The 27446-nt window shown below is 41.1% G+C and overlaps 1 protein-coding gene across 2 annotated transcripts in view; it reads right to left on the reverse strand.

Annotated features, from left to right (window-relative positions):
* Positions 1 to 882: 882 nt before the first annotated feature.
* NCK2 (NCK adaptor protein 2) overlaps positions 883 to 27446 on the reverse strand; it is a 57130-nt gene continuing 30566 nt past the window's right edge. For both annotated transcript variants that reach the window (XM_075850340.1, XM_075850339.1), the window contains 3 exons: positions 18833 to 19072; positions 15103 to 15824; positions 883 to 1956 (listed from right to left, as the gene is read on the reverse strand). In XM_075850340.1, coding sequence (XP_075706455.1) covers positions 1762 to 1956; positions 15103 to 15824; positions 18833 to 19058 — 1143 coding nt within the window. In that variant the 5' untranslated portion in view covers positions 19059 to 19072 and the 3' untranslated portion in view covers positions 883 to 1761. The remainder of the gene's footprint in view (positions 1957 to 15102; positions 15825 to 18832; positions 19073 to 27446) is intronic.

A 27446-nucleotide genomic window follows, 5' to 3' on the forward strand; every position in this document is an offset into this window, starting at 1 on the left:
AATTTTTTTTTGGACTATAAGACACGCCATAGTTTTGATGGTAGAAAAACACACTTAAAAAATTAGTCTATTTCAATTGCTTGTAAGAAATCAATGAATAAGTCAAAGAGCACTAGAGCCCACCGCAGTGTGAATATAGTCTAGATTCTACCCAACTCTTAAGGATAAATAGTTATATAAAAATGAAATGGCGCAGCACAAACAATTCTTGCCAACATTTAATGAAATTATACTTACAAAATGAAACCAGGTAGACCAGGGAAATGAGAGTCAGCAACAGCACTTTGGTAGGACTCATGGCTCCAGGCTGGTTTCTCAATACAAGCTTAAACCCATACACCGTCTTATATACTGCAGTACTCTGTTAGACTATACGGTGCACACCCTCCTTGTGTAGGGACACAACTAAGTATTTAACATGTAACATCGCTTTGTGAGATATATATGGTCAGAGCGACATCTTACAGGACCATGTTAAAATGTGACCTAGGAGTCTGGTAACTGCACAGAATATAGAGACCTAAAGCATGTACACACCATTACTTTACACTTGTATCGATCTATCTATCTATCTATATATACACACACACACACACACGTCGAAGAACAAGGGAAAAACCGGAAGCGCCGATTCCGTTGCACCACCAGCTGCCGACGGAACCCATATATTCCGTAGGGTTTTCATCGGGGTGTCCGTGGTTTTACCAGAAATAGTGCAGCATGCTGCGCTTTTGTTTCTGGTATTCTTGGCCAGATCTGCAACTTAAGACCCTAACGGAGCCTCCAACGCAGATGTGAACGAGGCCTAACCAGTACAATATAAGTATTAACAAAGTAAATCAACCTGCAAATGTTAACTACTGAATTTTGGAAAAACCACCGTTTCAAAAAACAAATTTTATTTGTCTGTATTAGCTTAGACAGCTACATATACATTTTACTTTCAGAATTAAATACTTACTTGTAGAATTATAACAGGCAGGAGGTGGGGCATAGAAAAACAAAATGAGGATGGCACATTTGGTTACTTTTCATGTAGAACTTTGAATGAAATAACTTCCTTCTGAACTTTGTGTAATTCCATACCAAATAGACCATTTACTACAATCATGTTACCAGAGTATTCTGAGAAATACTGCCCATTACTTGGTGTGCTCTGCAGAGAGGTGAGGTGGTATTGTATTGTAGTGGCAGAGCACTGTACAGTGTGAAGAGTGTTCCTAAACCTACGATCGGTGTCATTAAACTACCTGGTAAGCAACAAGGCTACAAGTTTGACAGCCACAACCGATACAGCAGGTCTACATTATTATTACTATTTGTTGCAGCTTCAGTGCATTTTTTTGTGCCTAACGTCTTTCAATAAACATCTTTGTTTAATATGATAAAGAAAATTAGAGTATCTTAACACTGTTTCAAGTTGCCCCCTATTCCTCTTGCTAGTCATACCTAGCTATGAACTGTAAACATGTGCAGAATAGGAGACTTTCAACCAAGGCATGACAGTGAGTGCTTACAATGGTCACTTAAGTGAGGTCTTTAACCTGAGGGCAAGATGACTTACAAAACAGAAAAGACGGAACAAACACACAAATAAAAAAGATAAAAGAACTATGTCCGAGTGTTTGTGGTATCAGAGGAGCCCGTATTGTAAGACTGCTTCCTTCGTAATGATGGCTCTGTTCCATGGAAGTCATGTTTCGGAACTAAGGCTTGAAGATTGAGAGGCCGGTGTGAGCGAGGCCGCGGACCAGTCTGATGTCACTGTAGTGCTTTCACCAGATATAACTTTTCTCCACGTTCACTAGTGAAGATGGGGGCTTTTTTGTAATGTTCCACCAGTTCATCCATGTTCTTAAACCTCCTCTGTCCAATACAATAGACACTATCCACCAGCTGCACTTTGAAGTGTTTGTTTTTCCCTGATGCCTTTAGTGATATGGAAAGATCATTGGGCTGTAACACAAAAAGAAAAATTAGTTGTTTTTTTTCAACTATTGAATTTCGTTTTTTATTGAATTTTATATAAAAGTACATACAAAAAATAATCCCAGGACCTCAAAGCCATCTAGAGACCTGAGCGCAGCAAACAGAACTATAAAATCTATACAGTATAGCCATTATAAAGTTTCAATCACACATACCTGGGAAATTCAGCAATTGTAAAGAGATCACATTACAAAGTGTCCAGAAATTAACCATTTGTTCCTCATTCTCGACGAATGAAGAGTAGAAGAAACAGAAGAGAGCAGAGTAGTTTCATGGTAACATTGACTATTCACTCTCCTAATATTTGAGAGCGTGGGAGACGGGAGACTTCCATGAATGAGCTATGGCCATTCTAGTGGTTATAAGAACATGATGGCTAAATACTATGGAAATCCTCTAAATTAAGGTTTAACCCCTTAAGGACATGGATTAGTTGGCACGTTCAGGATGCAGCCCCATTTTTCAAATCGGACATGTGTCACTTTATATGGTAATAATTCTGGAATGCTTATACCTGTCCAAGCGATTCTGAGACTGTTTTCTCGTGACACATTATACTTTAAGTTAATGGTAACATTTTGTTGATACATTCAGTATTTTATTGTGAAAAACACCAATATTTTGTGAAAAACTGCAAACATTAGCATTTTTCTAAATTTAAATGTATCTGCTTGTAAGACAGATAGTAATACCACACAAAATAAATGATAATTAACATCCCCCATAGGTCTACTTTAGATTGGCATCATTTTTTGAACATCTTATATTTTTCCAAGACGTTACGAGGCTTAGAACTTTAGCATAAATTTCTCAAATTTTCAAGAAAATTTCAAAAGGCTATTTTTACAGGGACGTGTTCAGTTCTGAAGAGGTTTTGAGGCGCCCATACAATGCAAATCCCCTTAAATCGCCCCATTTTAAAAACAAATATAATTTTTTTGCAGAAATTCATTTTGAATCCTTTTTTTTTCTGTAAGGCCTCATGCACACTTCACGGTCACGTTTTCACAGCCGTTTCTCACGGATCCGTGTGTCCGTTATGGTATCCGTGTGTACTCTGTGTCCGTTCCGTGTTTCCCTTTTAAACGGACGTTGTGCTTCCGTTTAAAAAACGCAAGGTATTGAACTTTATTTGAACTTGTCACATGTCCCAGTTGCTAGGGCAACGGATCCATCAACAACGGACGGCACACGGAAGCCTTCCGTATGCCGTCCGTTTTTTTTCACGGACCCATTGACTTCTATGAGCCTCACGGTCACGGAATCACTGACAAAAATAGGACACGCTCTACTTTTGCTAGAACGGAACAACGGATCCGTGAAAATAACGGAAGTGTGCATGGGTCCATTGAAATGAATGGGTCAGGGTGCTATCAGTCAAAAAAAACGAATAGCACCCTGAAGGAAAAAACTGAAGCGGGCATGAGGCCTTACACAGAAGGTTTTACCAGAGAAACGCAGCTCAATATTTATTTCCCACATTCTGCAGTTTATAGAAATATCCCACATGTGGCTCTAGTGCGCTAATTCACTGAAACACCGGCCTCAGAAGCACCTAGAGGATTTTGGGGCCTTCGTTTTATTCTAATATATTTTAGGCACCATGTCCGGTTTGAAGAGGTCTTGTGATACCAAAACAGGGAAAACAACCCCAGAAAGACACCATTTGGCAAACTACACCCCTCAAGGAATTTATCAAGGGGTATAGTGAGCATTTTGACCCCACAATTTTTTTGCTGAATTTAGTAGAATGAAGCCGTGAAAATGAAAATCTACATTTCTTTCTCCAATAAAATGCAGAAATGTCCAATTTTTACAAGGCATAAAAGGAGAAAACAAAACACCAACATTTGAAAAGCAATTTCTCCCGATTACAGCAATACCGGATAAGTGGTCATAAACTGCTGTTTGGACACACGGCAGGGGTCAAAAGGGAAAGATCACCATTTGGAGCTCAAATTTAGCTGGAATGGTTTTCGGGTGACATGTCACTTTTGCAAAGTGCCTACAGGACCAAAATAGTAGGAAACCCCCAAAAATGACCCCTTTTGGGAAACTACACCCCGTAAGGAATCTATCTAGGGGTATAGTGAGCATTTAGACCCCACTGGTCTTTTGCGGATCTTATTGGAATTAGGCCTTAAAAATGAACATCAACATTTTTTTCACTAAAAATCACCCCGACATTTGTAAAGCAATTTCTCCAGAGTACGGAAATACCCCACATGTGGACATAAACTGCTGTTTGGACAAATGGCAGGGCTCAGAAAGGCAGGAGCGCTATTTGGCATGCAGATTTTGCTGGATTTGTTTTTGGGCCGCATGTCACATTTGCAAAACCCTAAAAGGTACCAGAGTACAGTGGAAGCCCCCAAGAAGTAACCCCATTTTAGAAACTACACCTCTCAAGGCATTGAACTTTTGCCAGGACATATGACAGGGCTCAGAAGTGAAGAGCAACATGTGCATTTGGGGTCTATTTTGGTTATTTTCAGAGCATTGGCCCACAATTGCAGGGCTCTGAGGTCAAATAGTATAACAAACCCCCAAGTAGTGACCCCCATTTTGGAAACTACACCTCTTGAGGCATTTTAAGGGGTGTAGTGAGCATTTTGCCCCCACAGGTGTTTTCCATTAATAATTAATGCGAAGCAGATGGTGCAAACTGAAAATGGAAATTTTCCGCCAATATGCCATTTTAGTGCACAATATGTTGTGCCCAGTTTCTGCCACCGAAGACACACACCTCGTAAACTGCTAAGCTGGTTCTCCCGGGTATGGAGAGGCCATATATGTGGACGTAAACTGCTGTTTGGGCAGGATGTAGGGTTCAGAAGGGAGGGAGCGCCATTTGGCTTTTGGAGCGCGGATTTAGCTTGGTAATAGCTCTGTTTGGGGTTTTGCTGGTATTTCAGTTTATAATGTGGGGGTATGTGTGATCTGGGCAAAATACATCAGGGCATAATAATGCGGTAAATAAATAATATCTCAGAGATATGTGGCCGGTGTCGCACTGATAAATGGTGCCCGATCTTATCCGCTTTTGGACACTGTGCACATTTTGTGTCACCATATTCTGAGAGCCAAAACTTTTTTATTTTTCAGTCAAAAAAGCTGTGTAAGGACTTGTTTATTGCGGGACGGGTTGTAGTTTTTATTGGTACTATTTAGGAATCTATCTAGGAATTTGATGTCGCAATTTAACATGGAAATCAGACATTTGCAGGGGATTTGCCCGGTTTCGGTAGTGTGACCATGACAGCCTGAAGAATCGGCGGTTGACCACAGTTGGAAACGATCCCATTAAAGGTAGATGTCATGTAAGGGGATATGTCTATAAAGGATTTATAATATTTATTAGGAAGCCCATAAGGCCCCGGAGATTTGTTAGGTTTAGAACTTTTTATGGTTCTGCTATGGGGGCATTAAGATGTTGTAATTGTGAAGCAGTTAGCATGGGAAGCTTAAAATTCAATAGAAATACTTGAGTTTTCAGATATTGTAGGTAAAGACATGTCATTTTTTAAAATTATATAATGTACTATAAAAATCTGCAAAGGAGTCTGCAACTTTCTGACCATCAGGGGTTTTAACAAATATAATTTGGGATTTAAAGGGGTTTTTCAGCCACTAAAAATGTATGGCCTATCCTCAGGATAAGCTATCCATAGCTGATGGGTTGGGGTCCGACTTTCGGGACCACCACCGATCAGCTGTTTTCAAGAGGGTGCACAAGCGCTGCTTCCCCTTCATTTCTACTTGCTCACTGTCAGCCGTCGATACGCATTTAGCAGCGATTCACAGTATTGTAGCCTTCTTCTCCCATTCACTTCAATGGGAGAAAAGACTGCAATACCTGTGAATTGCCGCTAAATGCTCCTGGCATATAAAAATTCCACTTTAAACGTTTCAAATAATTCTCATACTGAGTCAGTTGAAGAGAACGGTGTTTATATCTGAGGTTTCTTAGTTTATCCTTGAGGTAGTAGAAAGGGTAGACGTCATTACGGTTTCATGCATACGAATGGTAGATAAGAGAATGGATTTCTTTGGATCTTTTTCTTTTTGCGCTTGCAGCAATAAGAATAAATAAACCTCTCACATGTTAGTGAGTGCACCACAGGAGTTCAGAAGAATATGCGGAGGGGGAATTAATAGCGAAAAATTCAGTCATGCCAGATTTGATATAGTTCTGAGTGTGTGTGGATTTCAACAAAAAAAGTATTAACTTTCCATGGAGGTTTAGATAGTAAGCTGAACCTTTTAGACATGGTCAATTCTACAGGGGCGCATGGTCAGACCATGATATTATGCCTATACAAACAACGTGTGGTCCGCTAACCACGCGCTCGGGGTATAGGAAAGCCATGCTCTTCATCTAGATGGTGAACAGATTCAAAGGCTCAGTGTAAGCAACAGGCAATGTGGTCGTAGTAGAAGGGTAATATCCAGCACTCGTCCCAAAGAAAAAAAAAAAAAATTTATTTATATCATCTGGATAAAAAACAAGTGAAAAACATTCCTAGGAAAGAAACTTGCTTCGAACAGGAGGTTCTTAATCATAGCGAACAGCTATCATTGAGGGACAGAGGAAGTTGGGTGACTAACTCCGTTACCCCACGAATTCTTACAGTGTTCCTCCTGGAATGATCCTCCAGATCTAGGACTTTGTTAGAAAGCTTCTGGACTGCCTCTTCCAAAGCGGAGTTAGCATCTATTAGTGAGTTGTTCGATGTAGTAAAGTTTACAATTTTGTGTTTGATTTATTCTGTCCTCGCTGCAAAATATTGTATATCTTCACTCAATTCTCCAATAACTTGTCTGATGTCCAACTGTATATAGTATCTTACAGAATACAGACATTTTTTCAAAAACGATTCAGAGACTGGATGAGATTCAAGAAGATCTTGGCGGTCTGTATCCAGGAAATCTGGCGCTTTCATTAGAATCTCCGAACTATTTTTATGTTTTAAACTCTCTAGTCTGTTATCTCTTTTATATAGTCTTTAAAGTTAGGACTAGAAACCTTATGGAAAAAAGCATCTTATAAGCTGTAAGCGCCATCTAGTGGTGACAAAAGTAAAAACAGATTGTTGCAACACTTCTAAAAGATAAAGTACAGCATTTTATTTTGAATACTTGTTCAGTGGGAATCGGTAGATTACACCCCTTCACCAGAACAAAGGTTTGAGTACCCTACAATATTTCTGGTTGGCACTTACACCCTCCAGGGAATTAAGGAGTTTTAAAGGGAGTGGACTAGTCTCCTGTGGATGCGGCTATAAATTTGTATTCCCCAGGCCACTATGTGATCAGCCAGGCCCTGTTATATACTGTAGCTCCCCTGTGCAGAAAGACTAGAGCCATGTATGTTCAGGTTAGCAGGAGAAGAAATTAACGTAGCGGCCACCCTTCCCTCAAACGCTGCGTACAACCGTCCAGCAGAGTCAGAGGACTGACAGGACACAGGTCAAGAACAAAAACAGCAGCAACGATCTTACAAGGAGCTGCGAAACCCCACTCAGGAGAATGCGGCTTCCGGACGGAACAGCAATAACTACCAGGTCTGCAAGGCTGCTAGCTTAAAGGGGGTTGTCTGGGCATGGGGCGATTTATTAAACTGGATAGGTCATCAGTATATGATCGGTGGGGGTCCGAAACCCGGACTCTGAACCGAACAGCTGCTCCGGCTGCCTCTGGGGACCGGATGTCCGTGCTGGAAGCAGATCACTCCGGGCACAGTATAGCAGCCGCTGAATAGGAGCAGGGTTGCAGTACTGCAGCACGGCCACTATGCAGTGTATGAAGCCATCTGTTTCTGGCACCAACCACTGCATAACATCTTGGAAACGGTCAGCTGGCAGGTGTGGAGTCCGGGTGTCTCGTTCCCCAAACCGATCATATACTGATGACCTATACACAGGATATACAGGAAAAAAACCTGTATTTTGGATAAACCTTCACCCAAGGATCAGCAAGTCGGACAATGTGTTGCAGGAGACTTTAACGTTTTTGTGAAGGAGTATCCAGAGTTATCCAGAGCTACCAATCACGCGTCTACTCTTTTGTAGGTCCAAGCCACGCCATGTCAAAAATTGTATATTTTTAATTTCCAAATTTAAATACACAATTATGGGTTAATGAGCAGAAAACTTGTGTAATGGAGATCTATTAGAAGATTAAAATGAACCTTTGTTGTACATTAACCCACTCACTGCCAAGGATGTGTGTCACAGACCATGAACTTTAAATTCTTGCCACAACTAAAATATAAGGACTGGTGCTTAGCCTGAAATTTTAGCTTTTAATTGATACCAGGATAAAATTTGTAAGCGCAATATTTGGGTTCAGCACTTGTTTGAAGTTGGGGAGCAAGATGAAGGGTTACTTTCTGGTTCTGTGGGTCTGTAAAGGAAGGTGCATATAGAAAGGAAACCCGCAGCACACGCAAGTATCAAGGTATCAAAAAAAGAATGTCTTTATTCCACCATAAATAGCGACGTTTCGACCCAAGTGAGGGTCTTTCTCAAGCCAGGTTCATTTTAATCTTCTTATAGATCTCCATTACACAAATTTTCTGTTTTATGCTCATGAAACCATAATTATGTATTTAAATTTGGAGTTTAAATATATACAATTGTTTGGAGTTGGACTGGCTACATTGCTTGCAGCGATTGAAACTTTTTTCTGTTTAATGCCCCTCATGAAGTCCTCTCTGGGACTGTGATGTGCTGCTGATCTCCCTCCTTGTAAAGGAAGGTGGTGACCAGAGGATGCTGCAAGTGAAAACATGAAGATCACAGCCGGTTACTGATACAGCAGATTTTCTTCATGTTATCATCCCTCTTACTAAGGCCTCATGCATACGACCATAGCCATGTGCACGGCCGTGATTTTCGGGTCGGCCAGCAGCGGAGTGTCACCCGCGAGCCACCCGCAAATCGCGGGCTGTGCACATGGCCGCGGCCATTATTTGCTGAGCCTGGAAACCACGGTCGTGTGCATGGCCCCATAGAAATGAATGGGGCCGCAATTCTCCCGTGGATTTTCGGGGGAATTGCGGCCGAAAAAGCACGTTCGTGTGCATGGGGCCTAATAAGAGAGGATATGTGTCCTCTTTATTTCCCTACTACAGGGATGATAAAATGAGACGTTTCTCATCCAATCATCCCTGCGCCTCATCATCACACTTGACGACTCGGTGACTCGAATGTTTATGCTATCTGGATTATAAAGATCTTTGGTCTCTTCAGTTTGGATGATTTTGTGAAGATATGTGTAGGAATAAGTCACTTGTATGAATTCTGCACATCTTGAATATTTTTATTTTTTAAGGAAGAGTTGTGTATCTCAGGCTCTGCTTGAGCCAAAACCACAAACATGAATTTTCATGGATTTTTACACAACATTAAACTTTGATGCAAAATTGCATGAAAGCGCCCATGGGTGTAAAATGCTGGGTGGCTTTATTCACCGTGCACCAATTGTTTATATTTTGCACTTCCCTTTACAGTAGGTGGCCGTGAGCGCCACTCTTCAGAAAAACACTTTAGAAGGAGCCACCAGTGCTCAGCTAGCACAGCAACCCTTCAATCGAAGGATCAATGAGGGTATTAGCAGTTGGACCCCAACCATTCATTAAAGTGTACCTACACTTAAAAAAAACTTTTGACACATCATAGTGACATGTCACAAGTTTTGATCGGTGAGTGTCCGAGCACTTAGACCCCCACCGGTCGCTAAAACGAAGCGGCAGAAGCGCTTAGGCGAGCTCTGGGCCACTTAGTTTCTGTTTGGCTCTGCTCTCCTCAGAAAGCTGAGCGAGTCTATGGGTCTGTACCCTGCTTGCTCGGCTTTCCGAGGAAAGCAGAGAAGAAACTAACGGAACAGTTCGAACCCCCACTGATCAAAACTTCTCAACTGTCACTATGACATGTCAAAAGTTTTTTTTGAAGGTATAGGTACACTTTAACCCCTTCAGGACTGAGCCTGTTTTGGCTTCGAGGACGAAGCCGATTTTCTAAACTCTGACATGTGTTATCTTATGTAGTAATAACTTGGGAATGCTTTTACCTAGCCATGTGATTCTGAGATTGTTTTCTCGTGACATATTGTACTTTATGTTAGTAAAAAAATTTGGTCGATAAATTAAATATGTGTGTGAAAAACACCAACATTTTGCAAAAATTAACATTTTTTGAAAATTAAATGTATCTGCTTGTAAGACAGACAGTAGTATCACACACAATAGTTACTAGTTCATATATCCCATATGTTTACTTTATATTTGCATCATTTTTTGAACATTCTTTTATTTTTCTAGGACGTTACAAGGCTTAGAACTAGCAATTTTTCATATTTTCAAGAAAATTTCAAAAGCCTATTTTTGTAGGGACCAGTTCAGTTCTGAAGTGGATTTGAGGGCCTTAGATATTAGAAAGACCCCCATAACTCACCCCATTTTTAAAACTGCACCCCTCAAAGTATCCAAAACAGCATTCAGAAAGTGTTTTAACCCCATAGGCGTTTCTCAGGAATTAAAGCAAAGTAGAGGTGAAATTTAGAAATGTCATTTCTTTTTGCCAAAATTCATATGTAATAAATTTTTTTCTGTACCACAGAAGGTTTTACCCGAGAAACGCAACTCAATATATATTGCCCAGTTTGTGCAGTTTTTAGAAATATCCCACATGTGGCCCTAGTGTGTTTATGGACTGAAGCACCGGCCTCATAAGCCAAAAAGCACCTAGTGGATTTGGGGGCCTCATTTTTGTTTTATATATTTTAGACACCATGTCAGATTTGAAGAGGTCTTGTGGTGCCAAAACAGTAAAAAACAAAAACAAAAGTGACCCCATTTTGGAAACTACTCCCCTCAATGAATTTATCTAGGGGTCTAGTTAGCATTTTGACCACAGAGTTTTTATGCTAAATGTATTTGTATTAGGCCGGATTCACACGATTGTGTGCGTTTGCAAAAAAACGCGCAAAAGGCACTTGACAGCTGCGTGTGTCAGCCCCGTATGATGCGCGCTTTTTGCGCAGCAGCCATCATTATGACACTCCGTTTGGATGTTTGTAAACAGAAAAGCACGTGGTGCTTTTCTGTTTTCATTCATCCTTTTCACAGCTGTTGCGCGAATCACGCTTGTCCCATGTCGTGCTCAAAGAACGGACATGTCGTGACTTTGACGCAGTGGACCAACGCTGCGTAAAAATCACGCACATGTCTGCACGGCCCCATAGACTAATATAGGTCTGTGCGACGCGCGTGAAAATCACGCGCGTTGCACGGACGTATATCCCGTTCGTCTGAATAAGCCCTTAGTCTGTGAAGATGAAAATCAACTTTTTTTCTGAAAAAATATAGAAATTTTAAATTTTTACAGGGCATAAAGGAGAAATAACACTGCAGCATTTATAAAGCAATTTCTCCCGATTATGGCAATACCCCATATGTGGTAATAAACTGCTGTTTGGACCCACAGCAGGGCTTAGAAGAGAAGGAGCGTCATTTGGATTTTGGAGCGCTGATTTTGCTGGATTAGTTTTCAGTGCCGTGTCGCGTTTGCAATGCACTGGAGGGTCCAAAACCATGGAAACCACCCAAAAGTGACCCCATTTTGAAAACTACACACCTCACGGAATTTATCTAGGGGTATAGTTAGCATTTTGACCCCACAGTTTTTATGCTAAATGTATATGAATTAGTCTGTGAAGATGAGAATCTACTTTTTTCTGAAAAATCTTAGAAATTTAAAATTTTTACAAGGAAAAAAAAGGAGAAAAAAACACCACAGCATTTGTAAAGCAATTTCTCCCAATTACGGAAATACCCCATATGTGGTAATAAACTGCTGTTTGAACCCACAGCAGGGTTTAGAAGGGAAGGAGCGCTATTTGGATTTTGGAGCGAAGATTTAGCTGGAATAGTTTTTGGGTGTCATGTCGCATTTTCAAAGCCCCTGAGAGACCAAAACATTGAAAAATACTCCAAAAGTGACCCCATTTGGGAAACTACACCACTTAAGGAATCTATCTAGGGGTATAGTGAGCATTTAGACCCCCCAGGTCTTTTTCAGAATTTATTACAATTAAGCCGTGAAAATTAAGATCAACATTATTCCCACTAAAATGTTGAATTTTAAAATTTTCACAAAGAATAAAAGGAGGAAAAAGAACACCAACATTTGTAAAGCAATTTCTCCCGAGTACGGCAACACCCCACATGTGGTCATAAATGGTTATTAGAAATGAATTAACCCTTTCCAGACAGATCCATTTTTTGCTTTTTTATTTTCGTTTTTCACTCCCCGCATTCCAAGAGCCATAACGTTTTCATTTTTCTGTCAATAAAGTGGTGTGAGGACTCATTTCTTGCGGGACCTACTGTAGTTTTTATTGGTACCATTTTTTGTTACGTACAATTTTTTGAGCACTTTTTATTACATTTTTTTTTAGAGCTGAGGTGACCAAAAAAAGCCATTTTGGCATTTTAAATTCTTTATTATTTACGGCGTTCACCGTGTGAGTTAAATAATTGTATATTGTAATAGTTCGGACTTTTACGGACGCAGCGATACCAATTTTGTGTATTTTTTACATTATATTGTCATTTTTACATGCTCCTGTAACAGCGCGATCGCTGTTCCTGTCCGTTAGTCCCGGGTGTCAGCTGTAATACACAGCTGACATCCGCAACGTATGGCACGGCACAGTGCGTGAGCCCGCTCCATACATCCCCCCATGCACACCACGACATGCTATTAAGTCGTGGTACACGAAGAGGTTAATGCGCAGCGGATAGTGCGGAGTGAAAATTACAATTTTCCACTGATATGCCATTTGAGTGCACTATATGTTGTGCCCAGTTTGTGCCGCTGAAGACAAATACCTTATAAAATATTAATCGGGTTCTCCCGGGTATGGTGATGCCATATCTGTGGACGTAAACTGCTGTTTGGGCACGCTGTAGGGCTCAGAAGCGAGAGAGCGGCATTTGGCTTGGTAATAGTTCTGTTTGGGGTTTTGCTGGTATTTCAGTTTATAATGAGGGGGCATATGTAAGCTATGCAGAGAATATCAGGGCATAATAAGGGGGTATAATAATGGGGTAAATAAATAATAATTCATAGATATGTGGCCGGTGTCGCACTGATAAATGGCGCCCGATCTTATCTGCTTTTGGAACACTCTGCACATTTTGCATCGCCATATTCTGAGAGCCAGAACTTCTTTATTTCTTCTTCACCGGAGCTGTGTGAGGGCTTATTTGTTGCGGGACAATCTGTACTATTCATTGGTACCATTATGGGATACATGCGTTTTTTTTTTAATCACTCTTTATTCCATTTTTTGGCAAGCAAGGTGACCAAGAACTAGCAATTCTGATGTTTTATATTCTTTTTTTTTTTTTTTTTACGGCTTTCGCCATGCGCTATAAATGACAATTTTACTTTATGCTTTGGGTTGGTACGATTATGGTAATACCATACGTATATAGTTTTTTTTTTTAAGTTTTCAGCGTTTGTGAGATAAAATCACTTTTTTATAAAATAATTTCTTTTTTGTGCCCCCATAATCTGAGAGCCATAACTTTTTTATTTTTCAGTCAAAAAAGCTGTGTAAGGACTAATTTTTTTGCGGGACGGGTCGTAGTTTTTATTGGTACTATTTTGGGGTACATGTGACTTTTTGATCACTTTTTATTGTATATTTTGGGAGGGGTGGTGACCAAAAAAATAGTGATTCTGGCATGCTTTTTTAATTATTTTTTTTGCGGTGTTCACCATGCGGGAAAAATAACGTTATAGTTGGGGTCGTTACGAATGCGTAGATACTAAATATGTGTACTTTTTTAACGTGTTGATTTTTTTCCTATAATAAAAGGCTTATTATAGGAAAAAAAGCAGTTCTTGTTTATGTCACTTAGAACTTTTATTTTTATAAAATATTTTTATGATCATTTTTTTTTTACTTGTCCCACTAGGGGACATTTAGACTTGTAGCTCTGATCGCTGCTAGAACACATTACACTAAGTAATGTGTTCTGTCATTGTGACGTGGCAGTCACCCAGACAGGAAGCCTCCGACTGGTCCTCACAGGCTTCTGTACATGGCAGCCCGGAAGCCATTGTCTGGCGTCCGGTTGCCATGGGTATCATCGCCAGCCCCCGTGATTTCCTGATCTCCGCTAAACTCCTTAAATGCGGCGATCGCAATTGACCGCCGCATCGAAGGGGTTAACTGCCAAAATCAGCGGCGATGGGCCGCTGATCGGCAACAGGGAATGCAGGACAGACACCCTGCACAGTTAACCGCCGCTGCGGTGTAGCGCCGCATGGCGGTTAACTGTAAAAATAAAGACGTAACTGCACGTCAAGGTGCGCGAAGTTACTGCTCACCTTGACGTGCAGTTACGTCAACGTGTGGGAAGGGGTTAAGGGAGCTTCAATAACACGCGAAGATGGGAATACACCATTAAAGAAGTTTTCCAGGTTTTTACCCTGATCTTCATAGGCCATCATTGTGAAACCTTGGGGGTCGGACCAACGGGACACCCACCAATAAGCAGAACGATGATCGTCCTAGAGAAAAAGCTGACAAGTCCCAAGTTTGAGAGCAAAGTGGGCAAATGTCAGCAACAAGGTGATCCTGCACTATATGATGAAATTAAATTCTTGGTATTTTCTGATTAGGAGTACAGGAAAACAAATAAAACGTATAATACCATATTAGCAGTCATTGTCTATGAGCTGGATAACCGCTTACATTTTCCATGCCGTTATCCTTGTAGTTCCATAAAAACAATGAATGTTTTAATTTAAACACAAAGTATGGCCCTCACACCTGCAAACAACTGTTTATCACTGCAATAAAATGGAACATTTCTTTTTTTCATAATTTATGGAACATTTTACAAATTTTCCACTAAAGGAAATGACTGTAGTGAAACTTGATGGTATCGGACAAATAACCACGGTCATGTCTCAATCTAAATTAAAATGAGAACGGCTCATTATGTGCAAACCTTCATACATAAAAGTCACATGCTTTGCAGGAAAAACAGCATACAATATGGAGACGGAAAAAAATAAAATAAAAAGTACTCACCGAAGATTCGCTGTCTCGGATAACAAAATCTCCCCCCACTCCTCTTTCATTCAGGGCACATTCTGCTTGATGTCTTGTAACCCCTCCATAGTACCATCCTTTACCGGCAAAACGTCCTGTGCACGCAGGGCCAGTATAGCTTATTTGGTGAACATGAGGATTATTTATGGAAGGACCATCATTTAAAACGACAACATAGTTTTTGGGAACAAGGCCAATCTGCCCACTGGAATTTTTACATTTCCACCATTCAGGGTCATTTTCTGGCTTCTCGATGACTTCCATGATTTCTCCTTTCTCAAAGTTAAGCTCTTCTTCTGTTACAGAACTAAATGGGTAGAGTGTCTGAACAATATGGATAATTTTATTGTTCTGGCCATTGCTTATATATGCACCTCTTCTTAAACTAAGAAAACTAGGGGAATCAGCAGTTGCTTCATCAACTTCTTCCACTACATAGTTTGATGGAAACCACCCAACTTGTCCAGTGTATGTTCCCCGCCACCAGCCATCACTACACTTTTCCAGAACAATCACTCGTGAACCCTTCACAAGAGAGAGTTCATCATCTCTTTCTGCGGCATATGAAAATTTTACATATGCTGGAATGTTTAAGTCATAGATTCTCTCCGAATTGGTACCATTTGATGGATATTCTGAATCGGTGCTTGGTGTGGGTGAGGCATCTCGAGTGCTAGTCTTCCTCTTAGTCTTCCCAAGCCCTTGAAAGAAAAAAGGGGAATACACATATAATAAACAGTCCCAACGGAATATAGGAGCTGCACAGTAATGGAAAATATTTTTAGCGGGTGCTAAACCTCAAGGGATCTTCACCAAACCCCCTTCAATTGACCAATACACAAATCCAAAAATACCAAGGAAAAAAGGCAGCACCCCAAAATGATATAAAATAAAGGTGTTTTATTCACTCAGTGCGTAGGCAACGTTTCACTTTCCCACTGGAGGCATTTTCAAGCTTGAAACCCGGTCAGACTCCATTAACCCCTTCAGGACTGAGCCTGTTTTGGCCTTCAGGACGAAGCCGATTTTTCAAATCTGACATGTATCACTTTATGTGGTAATAACTCTGGAATGATTTTACCTTTCCAAGTGCTTCTGAGATTGTTTTCTCGTGACATATTGTACTTTATGTTAGTGAAAAAATTTGGTCGATAAATTCAATATTTATTTGTAAAAAAAAACACCAAAATTTAGAGAAAATGTGCTAAAAATTTGCATTTTTCTACATTTTAATGTGTCTGCTTTTAAAACAGATAGTAATACCACACAAAATAGCTACTAGTTAACATTTCCCATATGTCTACTTTAGGTTTGCATAGTTTTTTGAACATTCTTTTATTTTTCCAGGACGTTACAAGGCTTAGAACTTTAGCAGCAATTTCTCATATTTTCAAGAAAATTTCAAAAGCCTATTTTTTCAGGGACCAGTTCAGTCCTGAAGTGGCTGTGAGGGCCTTATGTACTAGATAGACCCCATAAATCACCCTATTTTGAAAACTGCACCCCTCAAAGTATTCAATACAGCATTCAAGTATTTTAACCCTTTAGGCATTTCACAGGAATGAAAGCAAAAGTAGAGGTGAAATTTACAATGGACTGAAACACAGGCCTCAGAAGCAAAGGAGCACCTAGTGGATTTTGGGGCCTCCTTTTTTTAAGAATATATTTTAGGCACCTTGTCAGGTTTGAATAGATCTTGTGGTGCCAAAACAGTAAAGACCCCCCAAAAGTGCCCCCATTTTGGAAACTTCACTCCTCAAGGAAATATCTAGGGGTGTAGTTAGCATTTTGAACCCAGTTTTTTTGCTACATTTATTTGAATTAGTATGTGAAGGCTTCGGTACATGGCAGCCCGGAAGCCATTGTCTGGCGTCCGGTTGCCATGGGTACCATCGCCCGCTGCCGTGATTTCATGTGGGGGCTGCTGATCTCCGCTAAACGCCTTAAATGTGGCAATCTCCCGCCGCATCGAAGGGGGTTAACTGACGAAATCAGCGGCGATGGGCTGCTGATCGGCAACAGGGAATGCAGGGCAGACACCCTGCACAGTTAACCGCCGCTGTGGTGTTGCGCCGCGCGGCGGTCAACTGTCAAAGCACTGACGGAACTGTACGTCGAGGTGCGCAAAGTTACTGCTCATCTTGACGTGCAGTTACTTCAAGGTGCGGGAAGGGATTAAGGTTTTACCCTGCACAATTATGCTCCCATCCACACGCCGTGAAGTGAACTGCAACGCAGCCCAATTCACGTGAACAAAGCTGCATTGAAGTTTCTGCACAACAGACGTGGGCAAAGAAAAAGGGGGTGGGGCTTCCACTTTTTCGTTAACATAATCGGCGGCGGACCATACCTCATTCTGCATTATCTGCATGGACTTGGTCACACTTTAAAGCTGCAAATTAATCTAATAACTTGTAGCACATCAACAGGATAGATTTCTTTATGCACTAACTGAGGTCTATACAGTAGTTTGACATAGAAAATTATTTGACTTTCGTTCCCTAGTAGCAGTGATTCTGCTAGGCAAAGTATATTGGGGAACACCATAAAAAGTAGTGTATACAAGATATGTTTATACGTGCAGTGGGCAGATGAGTGAGGAAATGGCTGGTATGATTGTGACACCATATCACATGACAGTGTGAGATCTATGATCTATTTTGTCGATTTCAAGTTTGGGACATACAGGGTGATTCAAAAAGGATGGTGCAGATGTAAAGGCCTGTAGTTAAAGTAACATCAATGGTAAATGGCCAGTGACTGAAAATCAAAGCAAAACTGCCTGAGTTGCCCATAGCAAAAGCCAAATCTGAAATGTGCTTACATAGTGTGACATAAGATGGAGACATCGAAGGAAGGAAAAGCTTTTTGCGTGTTGAAACTTGCAAGAACGGGGTCTGTTTTGACAGTACAGCGAAACTTTTAGAATACATTTGGTAAATGTGCTCCGCATAGAAGCTGCATTTCACATTGGATGAAGCAATCCAAAACCACTGGGTGTTTATGTCATGGGAAAAGTCTGGGCCGTCCAAAGACTGCGTAGTCTTAGAAAGTCGACCAGGCTGACTAGTATGAAACTCCAGGTGCCACAAACCACAGTATGGTTTGCCTTCCCAAAGCGTCTGCGTTGCAAGCCATACAGATTACATGTACTTCAGGAACGGACGACCAGACGACAAACCGAAACGCTGTGACTTTTGCATTGACTTGCCGGGCCGATTGGAGGAGGATGAATTGACTGACAGGCTGGTGTTCAGGGATGAGGCTACCTTTCACCTCAGATCTAAACGACCGGAGACATCACTTCACTGAAACAGAGAAGTCCATACCAGAGTATACGCTGGCCCGCGTCTGGACAGAACTGGACTACCATCTAGACATCTGCCCTGTCACCAATGGAAATCACTTTGAACATTTGTAGTGTAGAGATAAAACTTGGATAGATCGTGTATTTTTTCATGTTAATAAATGTGTTTAAGTTCTTCCGGTTATTAATACTGAAGTTATAATTTTTCATTTTTGAATCACTCTGTATATAAAAGTGCAGTTCTACATGTTCATTGGGAATAGGTGACCAGATACCATTGTTCCCAGGATTGGTGGGGCCCCATTAGCCAGTTCTCCATTATTCATACATATTGCATATCCTATTGATATGCCATAGATGTCTCTAATGAGACGACCCCTTTAAAACATATAAGGGGCTTACCTAAGGTGTCTTTCAAATTCTTGACCAGTGATCCTTTTTTTAAGCTATTTTTCCTCTCCACGTAGTTGGACGGTACGTATCCAGTTTTGTTCGCTGTATTTCTAACTCGCCACCATGTTTTGGAGTCATCCAGCAACCACAAGCGCTCATTTTTCTTAATATCAAGTTCTTGGTCCTGCTGTGCCATATAATCCCATTTGGCAATAACAATGACCTCCTCGGTCATTTTTCATGGAGTCCCTGTCAATAAACATATAGAATGTTAATGTAACCAATAGCTTATCTATACGAAGAGAAATTCACAGATTTGTCAAAACATTGCAAAATATTAAACAGTATTACGTATCTAGTAAACTCTTATAAAAGTGCCAGTTGTTGAGAAGTTGAGTCAATAGTGACATCCAATAGAGCTGCAGTTCTTGTTGTTACTTCTGCACCATTTTCATATGGGGAGCTAATCTATGTTATCAAAGTGACTTTATAAATGAAAGATTAATTATAATAAAACTGTAAGACCTCATTTACACGACCGTATATTAGCGGCCCAATTTATCTGCATTTTTCCGAATAAAACGCGGACCCATTCTTTTCTATGGCCCCATGCAGATGACCGTGATTTACACGGATCAGTGTGGCGGCACAACTGCGGGTTGCAAAAACTTGTCATACGGTCCGTCATTGTGGATTCACCAATACTGGTGAATTGTTGTGGATTCACGAGTCGGGATGACACACAGATGCCCAACAAGCTTTTTTTTTGCGGTCTGATGGAGGCCTAATTAAGGAAATCCCATAATACATAAAAAAAACATAACTCATTACACAATTATTTAGAATTTAACATAAAAATACAAAAAAAACAGAAGGAAATGTTTTGATTTAAATCTTCTCACAATAAAGCACTCGCTTATTTATCCTAACACATGAATTAAATACAGACTGTCTAAATAATCTGACCAAATGAATTCCAGCAGCTGCAGAGAAATGTCATTTATTCGTAAATGAAAAGCGACAGTCATTCTAATTCCACAGAACTGGCGCTGTACTGCTGGCCACATATTAGTCCCTCAATGCTCCTGAGGTCTATTAATAAATTACGCCACGAAAAAAAACTCACCCACCCAAAAAGTGACAAAAATGGTAAACGTTCCCTTCTATATGAAAGCCTCTGCCCAAAACTAAATATTGGCACAATGGCCATACTGCCATGTCCATGCTAGGGGCATTTTATTTCTACAGCTCTTTGATATGGACTCCAGTGAATGGGGACTTCAACTCAGCAGCGCAATTGCCTCCTACGTTATGCGGTCTCACATGTCGCGCTCAATTTGCATTTTTTTAGGCAACAATTTTACAGAAAATTTCAGAAAAAGTGGTTCTGCCGTGATTTTCCGAAAACCGCAAGTTGACACTGATTTATTGTGCGGTGTTTGAAGCAACCATGCAGCAGTGACCTACTGACGTGTACAGCTCACGCTGATAGAGAAGCAGTCGGACCACTATCAGGTGTTCTGAACCCTTGCTCTGCACGTGGCGGTCAAGCACGCTAGTTACAGATACAGTACATGCAGAGCGGCTGTACTCCCGGTCAGCAGTGTATATTGGTTTGTCCTTCCACTCGTATGGCCGGAACAGTGTCCCCATGCACTTTTAGCTGATAGACTGTCAGCTTCTGCTCGGCGCATAATAGTTTCCTTCTCATCCCAGCCATTACCGTGATATCAGTACAAGTGCCCGTTCTGCGGCCAGCACCCCTCCTCCTGTGGTTGTCTTGGCTGCCAGGAGATCTGGGACTCGAGATCCGTCAGCTATGGGGCAGAGGAAACTGGCGGAGACACCTCCTGCAGCCCCCAAGATCCCAGAAGAGCAGTAAGGCTTCTTACATTATACTAAGCTAATGCACTGAACTTCAGGGGGGCTCCTGTATATGAAACAGAGTCCCCTAAGGTACAGTGTATTAGTTTAATATGAGAAGATTATAGGACACATTCTTTGTGCTGCGGAATAACTTGTGTGGCAGCAGACACAAAGGATTGCTTTAAAGGTTATTGATAACTTTGCACTGACATTTTTTTTATTCTTCATTTGCTTCCTAAATGCAATATTAAATGGCAGGATCTGCCATAATGTCCGATAGATGAGGGTGACTCCCGTCCTACCTTCTGCTGCTGGACTCCAGACACTGATTTCCGAGCTTGTCGGATTTTCTAGAACACAGCCCAGCGCGTTTTATTACGCCGTTTCCGTAACTTTTATTCTCTTCGATGGGCCGTGACTTACGGAGCAAAAGGTAGGACGGGGGCCAGAGGGTCCTGTTCCAGAGATCGCTGTGGGTCCCAAATGTGGGACCTGCTTCTATCGGATATTTATAGTATTTCCTGTGGATATGCCATAAATGTCCGAGATGGGAATACCCCTCTAAATCAACTTTCTAAATGGTCTTTACCATTTTTCTGCTATAGTCTAACTCCTGTATATAGTTGGCTGTGCGGTTGTATTTTGCCATAGATCCAACAGAACACTTCTCCCAGGTGACGTCTGCTCTCACTGCGCTCCTGTGCCCATACACATCAGATGACAGTCAGCGTGACCAACCGTCTTTCAGCGCGATCGGACAACTTTCTGATGTGTACGTGCGAATAAAGGATTGGGCATGTTGGCTTTCAACATGCCTGATGCCTTGATGCCTCAGTAGGTAAACCACTGCCACGAGTGTCTGCCAGCGGCTTATTGCCCTCTCTCCATCGAATACACATGCACAGATCCGTCACAGCGACATGGATTCGGTTATAAATGAAGATGAGAACAGAATATACATATATACACATACACACATCTATATGTACAGTGGATGAAATAAGTATTTGATCCCTTGCTGATTTTGTAAGTTTGTCCACTGTCAAAGTCATGAACAGTCTAGAATTTTTAGGCTAGGTTAATTTTACCAGTGAGAGATAGATTATATTAAAAAAAAAACAGAAAATCACATAGTCAAAATTATATATATTTATTTGCATTGTGCACAGAGAAATAAGTATTTGATCCCCTACCAACCATTAAGAGTTCAGCCTCCTCCAGACCAGTTACACGCTCCAAATCAACTTGGTGCCTGCATTAAAGGCAGTTGTCTTACATGGTCACCTGTATAAAAGACTCCTGTCCACAGACTCAATTAATCAGTCTGACTCTAACCTCTACAACATGGGCAAGAGCAAAGGGCTTTCTAAGGATGTCAGGGACAAGATCATAGACCTGCACAAGGCTGGAATGGGCTACAAAACCATAAGTAAGACGCTGGGTGAGGAGACAACTGTTGGTGCAATAGTAAGAAAATGGAAGACATACAAAATGACTGTCAATCGACATCGATCTGGGGCTCCATGCAAAATCTCACCTCGTGGGGTATCCTTGATCCTGACGAAGGTGAGAGCTTAGCCGAAAACTACACGGGGGGAACTTGTTAATGATCTCAAGGCAGCTGGGACCACAGTCACCAAGAAAACCATTGGTAACACATTACGCCGTAATGGATTAAAATCCTGCAGTGCCCGCAAGGTCCCCCTGCTCAAGAAGGCACATGTACAGGCCCGTCTGAAGTTTGCAAACGAACATCTGGATGATTCTGAGAGTGATTGGGAGAAGGTGTTGTGGTCAGATGAGACTAAAATTGAGCTCTTTGGCATTAACTCAACTCGCCGTTTTTGGAGGAAGAGAAATGCTGCCTATGAGCCAAAGAACACCGCCCCCACTGTCAAGCATGGAGGTGTTTTGGGGGTGTTTCTCTGCTAAGGGCACAGGACTACTTCACCGCATCAATGGGAGAATGGATGGAGCCATTTACCGTCAAATCCTGAGTGACAACCTCCTTCCCTCCACCAGGACATTAAAAATGGCTCGTGGCTGGGTCTTCCAGCACGACAACAACCCGAAACATAAAGCCAAGGCAACAAAGGAGTGGCTCAAAAAGAAGCACATTAAGGTCATGGAGTGGCCTAGCCAGTCTCCAGACCTTAATCCCATTGAAAACTTATGGAGGGAGCTGAAGATCCGAGTTGCCAAGCGACAGCCTCGAAATCTTAATGATTTACAGATGATCTGCAAAGAGGAGTGGGCCAAAATTCCATCTAACATGTGTGCAAACCTCATCATCAACTACAAAAAACGTCTGACTGCTGTGCTTGCCAACAAGGGTTTTGCCACCAAGTATTAAGTCTTGTTTGCCAAAGGGATCAAATACTTATTTCTCTGTGCACAATGCAAATAAATATATATAATTTTGACAATGTGATTTTCTGTTTTTTTTTTTTTTTATATAATCTATCTCTCGCTGGTAAAATTAACCTAGCTTAAAAATTCTAGACTGCTCATGTCTTTGACAGTGGGCAAACTTACAAAATCCGCAAGGGATCAAATACTTATTTCCTTCACTGTATGTATGTATGTATGTAGATTTTTTTTTTATACAAATTGTGGTGCAAAGTTACTAATACTGTCAACAGTGCTATAGTACTGTATTAGTACAGCTTAACATATTACCTGATGAGGGTTACCATATGGTGCCCTGCAGGGGAGGAGAGAATTTGGTGGATTTATCCACTGTAATACAAACAGAACTGACAGAATAATTGGAAATTGACATTGCCATTTGTATAAAGTGTTTTGCAGTTATGTTGAGCCATCATTTACTTTTCTATGTCACTCAGTTCCTGAGATGGGTTTAGAATCCAAGTTGGGTTTTGCTCGGAGTACTCCAGTTTTCTCGCACAACACAGAAACATACAGATAGGTCAATTTGTTTTCTATGACACTGGCTTTATGATGTGCATATTAGAGAAAGAAAAATGAGATTGTGAAATCTAGGGTCAGGAACGGATGACTGCAATCTAAGTAAAAGCGATGTGAAATCTGCTAACACTATATAAAAACAAGAAATACAGAATACCACGACTAAAACATAGTTGAGAACATTAGGACAATTTGGTTCAGATTTTAACCCAATTTTAATAACGCAGTGAAACATCTCACTCCTTCCCTTTCACTGCTTAGCTTTCCAAATGTCAGCGAGAAACATTTTAGAATATTTTCAGGTCATGCAGATGTATGTCAGTGAAGCACAATATACCAAAGCCAGCGAAATACATGGGAGGTGCAACGTCTCTCATCTTGTCATGTTTTCCTATGGCTAAATGCGGACAGCGCTCCATTCACTTCCCGAGTGTTATTGTACAGTCCAGCTGTGCGCAGAGAGGACATTACTGAGAGCAGCAAGTGCATCAACTGATGTAGAAAACATTGCTGGGTGATAACAGCACGGGACAATCACAGCCTGACAGTGACAGTGTGTCAGGGCAGACAGAAGGAGGCTTATTTGCAGGCACTAGCAGGCAATGTGCATTGAGGAATGGAGAGAGATTTAGGGAGCGTGGCAATTACTTGAGGATGGTGAGAGTAAATATCCGTCTTCTGTCCTTGACAAATATCACACGGCTACTGACGTTTATTCTAGAGGATATGATGAAAGGAACGGAGTGACATAGAAAAGTAAATGATGGCTCAACAGAACTGCAAAACACTTTATACAAATAGCAAGGAAGAATTCCAATTATTCTGTCAGTCCTGTTTGTATTACAGTGGGTAAATCCACCAAATTCTCTCCTCCCCTGCAGGCCACCATATGGTGACCCTCATCAGGTAATATATTAAGCTGTACTAATACAGTACGATAATGGGCTCGTCTTCCCTTTTTAATATTGGCACAAACTTGTTTGCAATTCTGCATCCATTTTTTTTATTGAAGAGGCGGCGTTAGCGCCCAGAAGTTATGGAGTCCAGACCCAGGGGACAGGGGAATACTTCTGAAGATAATTATTTTGCAACGTTTGTCTTTACTTTTTTTAACCCTTACAAGTTTGCATACATATTTAAGGCCGATGCAACAAAGGGCAGTCTCTGCAATCTGATGTGTGTGTATATATACACATACATATACATATATACACACACACACACACACACACACACACACACACAAACACATACATACATGCATCTCAGTGGTCTTGTGGGTACAGCAACTGGGCCCATGAAATCACCCGTGGAAGAATGGCTGTGACTGACAACTGTACACCTTCAGTCTCTGTGGGGATCAGAGGAACTTAACAGTAACCACATGGGACTTTATAAAAACAAAACAAAAATTATTGAAATCCGTTTGCTGTAAACTACGCTTATGGCAGCTGCAAACTCCAGCCCCCTCCTCTAATTCTGCAAACAGTTACTGGTTCCTATACAATCCTATGTTCTTATTTTTAGAAAAATCCACTTAATCTCTGAATTATTCAACTTTGTGTTCGTAGTCCATGTCAACCATTGCATAGCAGCTAATCCACGTGTGAACACAGTCTAAAACTACAAGGTCCGTCCAATGAGAACACCTGGACTGGCCACAGAACAATCCTCCACCTGCCAACAGCAGAGCGAGGATATGTCATTATTATGTAGGAAACGGAGGCCGTTGTATGGTTGAGTGCTAGGAACAGACTTTGCAGAACACTAAGGGTTTAATTAAACATGGCGGGATTTTCCGTAGTGGAAAAATTTACACCATAAGATCCTATGGGTGTAAAAAAAAAATAAAAAAAAAAAAAATCGACAACATATACATGGTTAAAATTTCTGGGCCGGAAATTTGCCACTGCGGAAATACTTTTTGGATGCAGAATTTCACCGTAAGCTTCAATGGCATGTAAAATACTGCAATAAAATACACAAAATATATACTCCGAAAAATCGACACAATCTTCAAAAGTAATCCTGCTGCGGAATTTGGTAAAGAATTACTGTTGCATATTTTGTGGCATATTTAAATGCCACGTGTGACTGCACCCTAAAAAAGGGTTTGCAGAGGACTAATAAGCACCCAATTTATCCAGTAGTCCGATAGTACCACACTCATGAAAGTTGTTGCTAGATAGATTTTCATTCGTCATGAAGGTGGACTGGGTTAAAGCCACCCAACAAAAGGAACTTCGTGTGTAACTTTTTTATTTTTCAATAAGGTGCCGATTTACTGCTCTGCTCCCTCCAACTGTTAGAACTTGGATACTTGTTTTTCTAATATTGGGTGGTATCAAGAAATAATTCTGCTGGGGGCTCCCCCATCTCTCTATGATACAGCCCCCTTTTCCCTCGATCATTGTGTACCATGGCTCACGCGTCTCCTCTACTCTTGCTACCATATACGTTACCAATAACTGCGTTCCTTTACTGATTTCTTCTAATAGGATTTAATATACAAGGCTACGGTCAGATAGCTGCCTATGTTATATGATGTTTTGTTTTGCTGTAATAACGGTGCATGACTATTGCATCTAATTCCACAGACGTTTTGCTATGACCTTGTAACTTTTCCTGACAATGATAACTTGCTTTACATCTTTATGGATTTTCTTATCCCTGTGGGAAAACACTTCTCTAGACCAGATCACCGTTTGGCAGATTTAAAGGTCCTAATGCTGAAGGGTCATTTTAAGAACGAGAGAGAAAGAATTTGGGAATTCAAGCTCATGACAACATTCCAGTCATTGACACAAGGCCTCAATCTAACACCTGGATTTATGAGCCACTACATGGACACGTCACATCCCCCATCAGACTGACTCCAGATGCCTTAACTCCTAAAGGCCCTTTCGGACGAGTTGATCCTCATTCGAATAATCATTAAGATTGAGCAAAAGTGATCAGCCTAGGTGTAAACACTGCATGCGATCGAACGATTAAAGATATATCCTTCGTATATCGACGATCGCATCGTTTTGAACGAGAGAAATATTATCGTTCGTCGTCACAAAATGTGCAAGTTTAAACAGGTATCGTTCATCTTTCAATGTCAAAGCAGGTGTAAATGCACAAAAAGTTGCCAGACAAGCGACCTAAACACCAATCACAATAACGACTGTTTCAACAATGATAGATGCAATTAACCCCTTCCCGCTCCTGGACGTACCATTAGGTCATGATGAGTGGATCGTTCGTGCTCCAAGAGCTAATAGTACGTCATGCGAGGAATGGCCATTGTGGTCCCCCTTCTGGCATATACAGGAGCGGTGACAACTGCCGTCTCGTACAGCAGTTGTCGTAGCTCCTTCGGCAGGTATCGAACGCGATGTCTCCGCTGATTAACCCCTTAGAAGCCACATTCTATAACTATGGTGGCTTCTTAGGGGTTAAAACACCATCAACGTCCCGCAACATGATCGCGGGTGCCGATGGTTACTATGGCAACCGGAAGCCTAACAATGGCCTCCAGCTATGCCATCTACGGACGCCTAGTGGGTCTTGACAGAGTCAGGACTCACTATGCTTGCTGTCAGTGAGCAGCTGACAGCTCCAATACACTGCACTATGCATGTAGTGCAGTGTATTAGAATTGCGACCAGGGCCTCCTGCTCTCAAGTTCCCTAGTGGGACAAAAAAAACGTAAAATATAATTGCATTTAAAAAAAAAAAAAAGGAGTAATAAAAGTAAAAATCCCCCTTTCTCCATTTATCAGTCCTTTATTATTAAAAATAAAATAAATAAACTATACATAATTGGTATCGCCATGTCCGTAAG

This window comes from Rhinoderma darwinii, chromosome 2 (genome assembly GCF_050947455.1).
Source record: "Rhinoderma darwinii isolate aRhiDar2 chromosome 2, aRhiDar2.hap1, whole genome shotgun sequence".
NCBI lineage: Eukaryota > Metazoa > Chordata > Amphibia > Anura > Rhinodermatidae > Rhinoderma > Rhinoderma darwinii.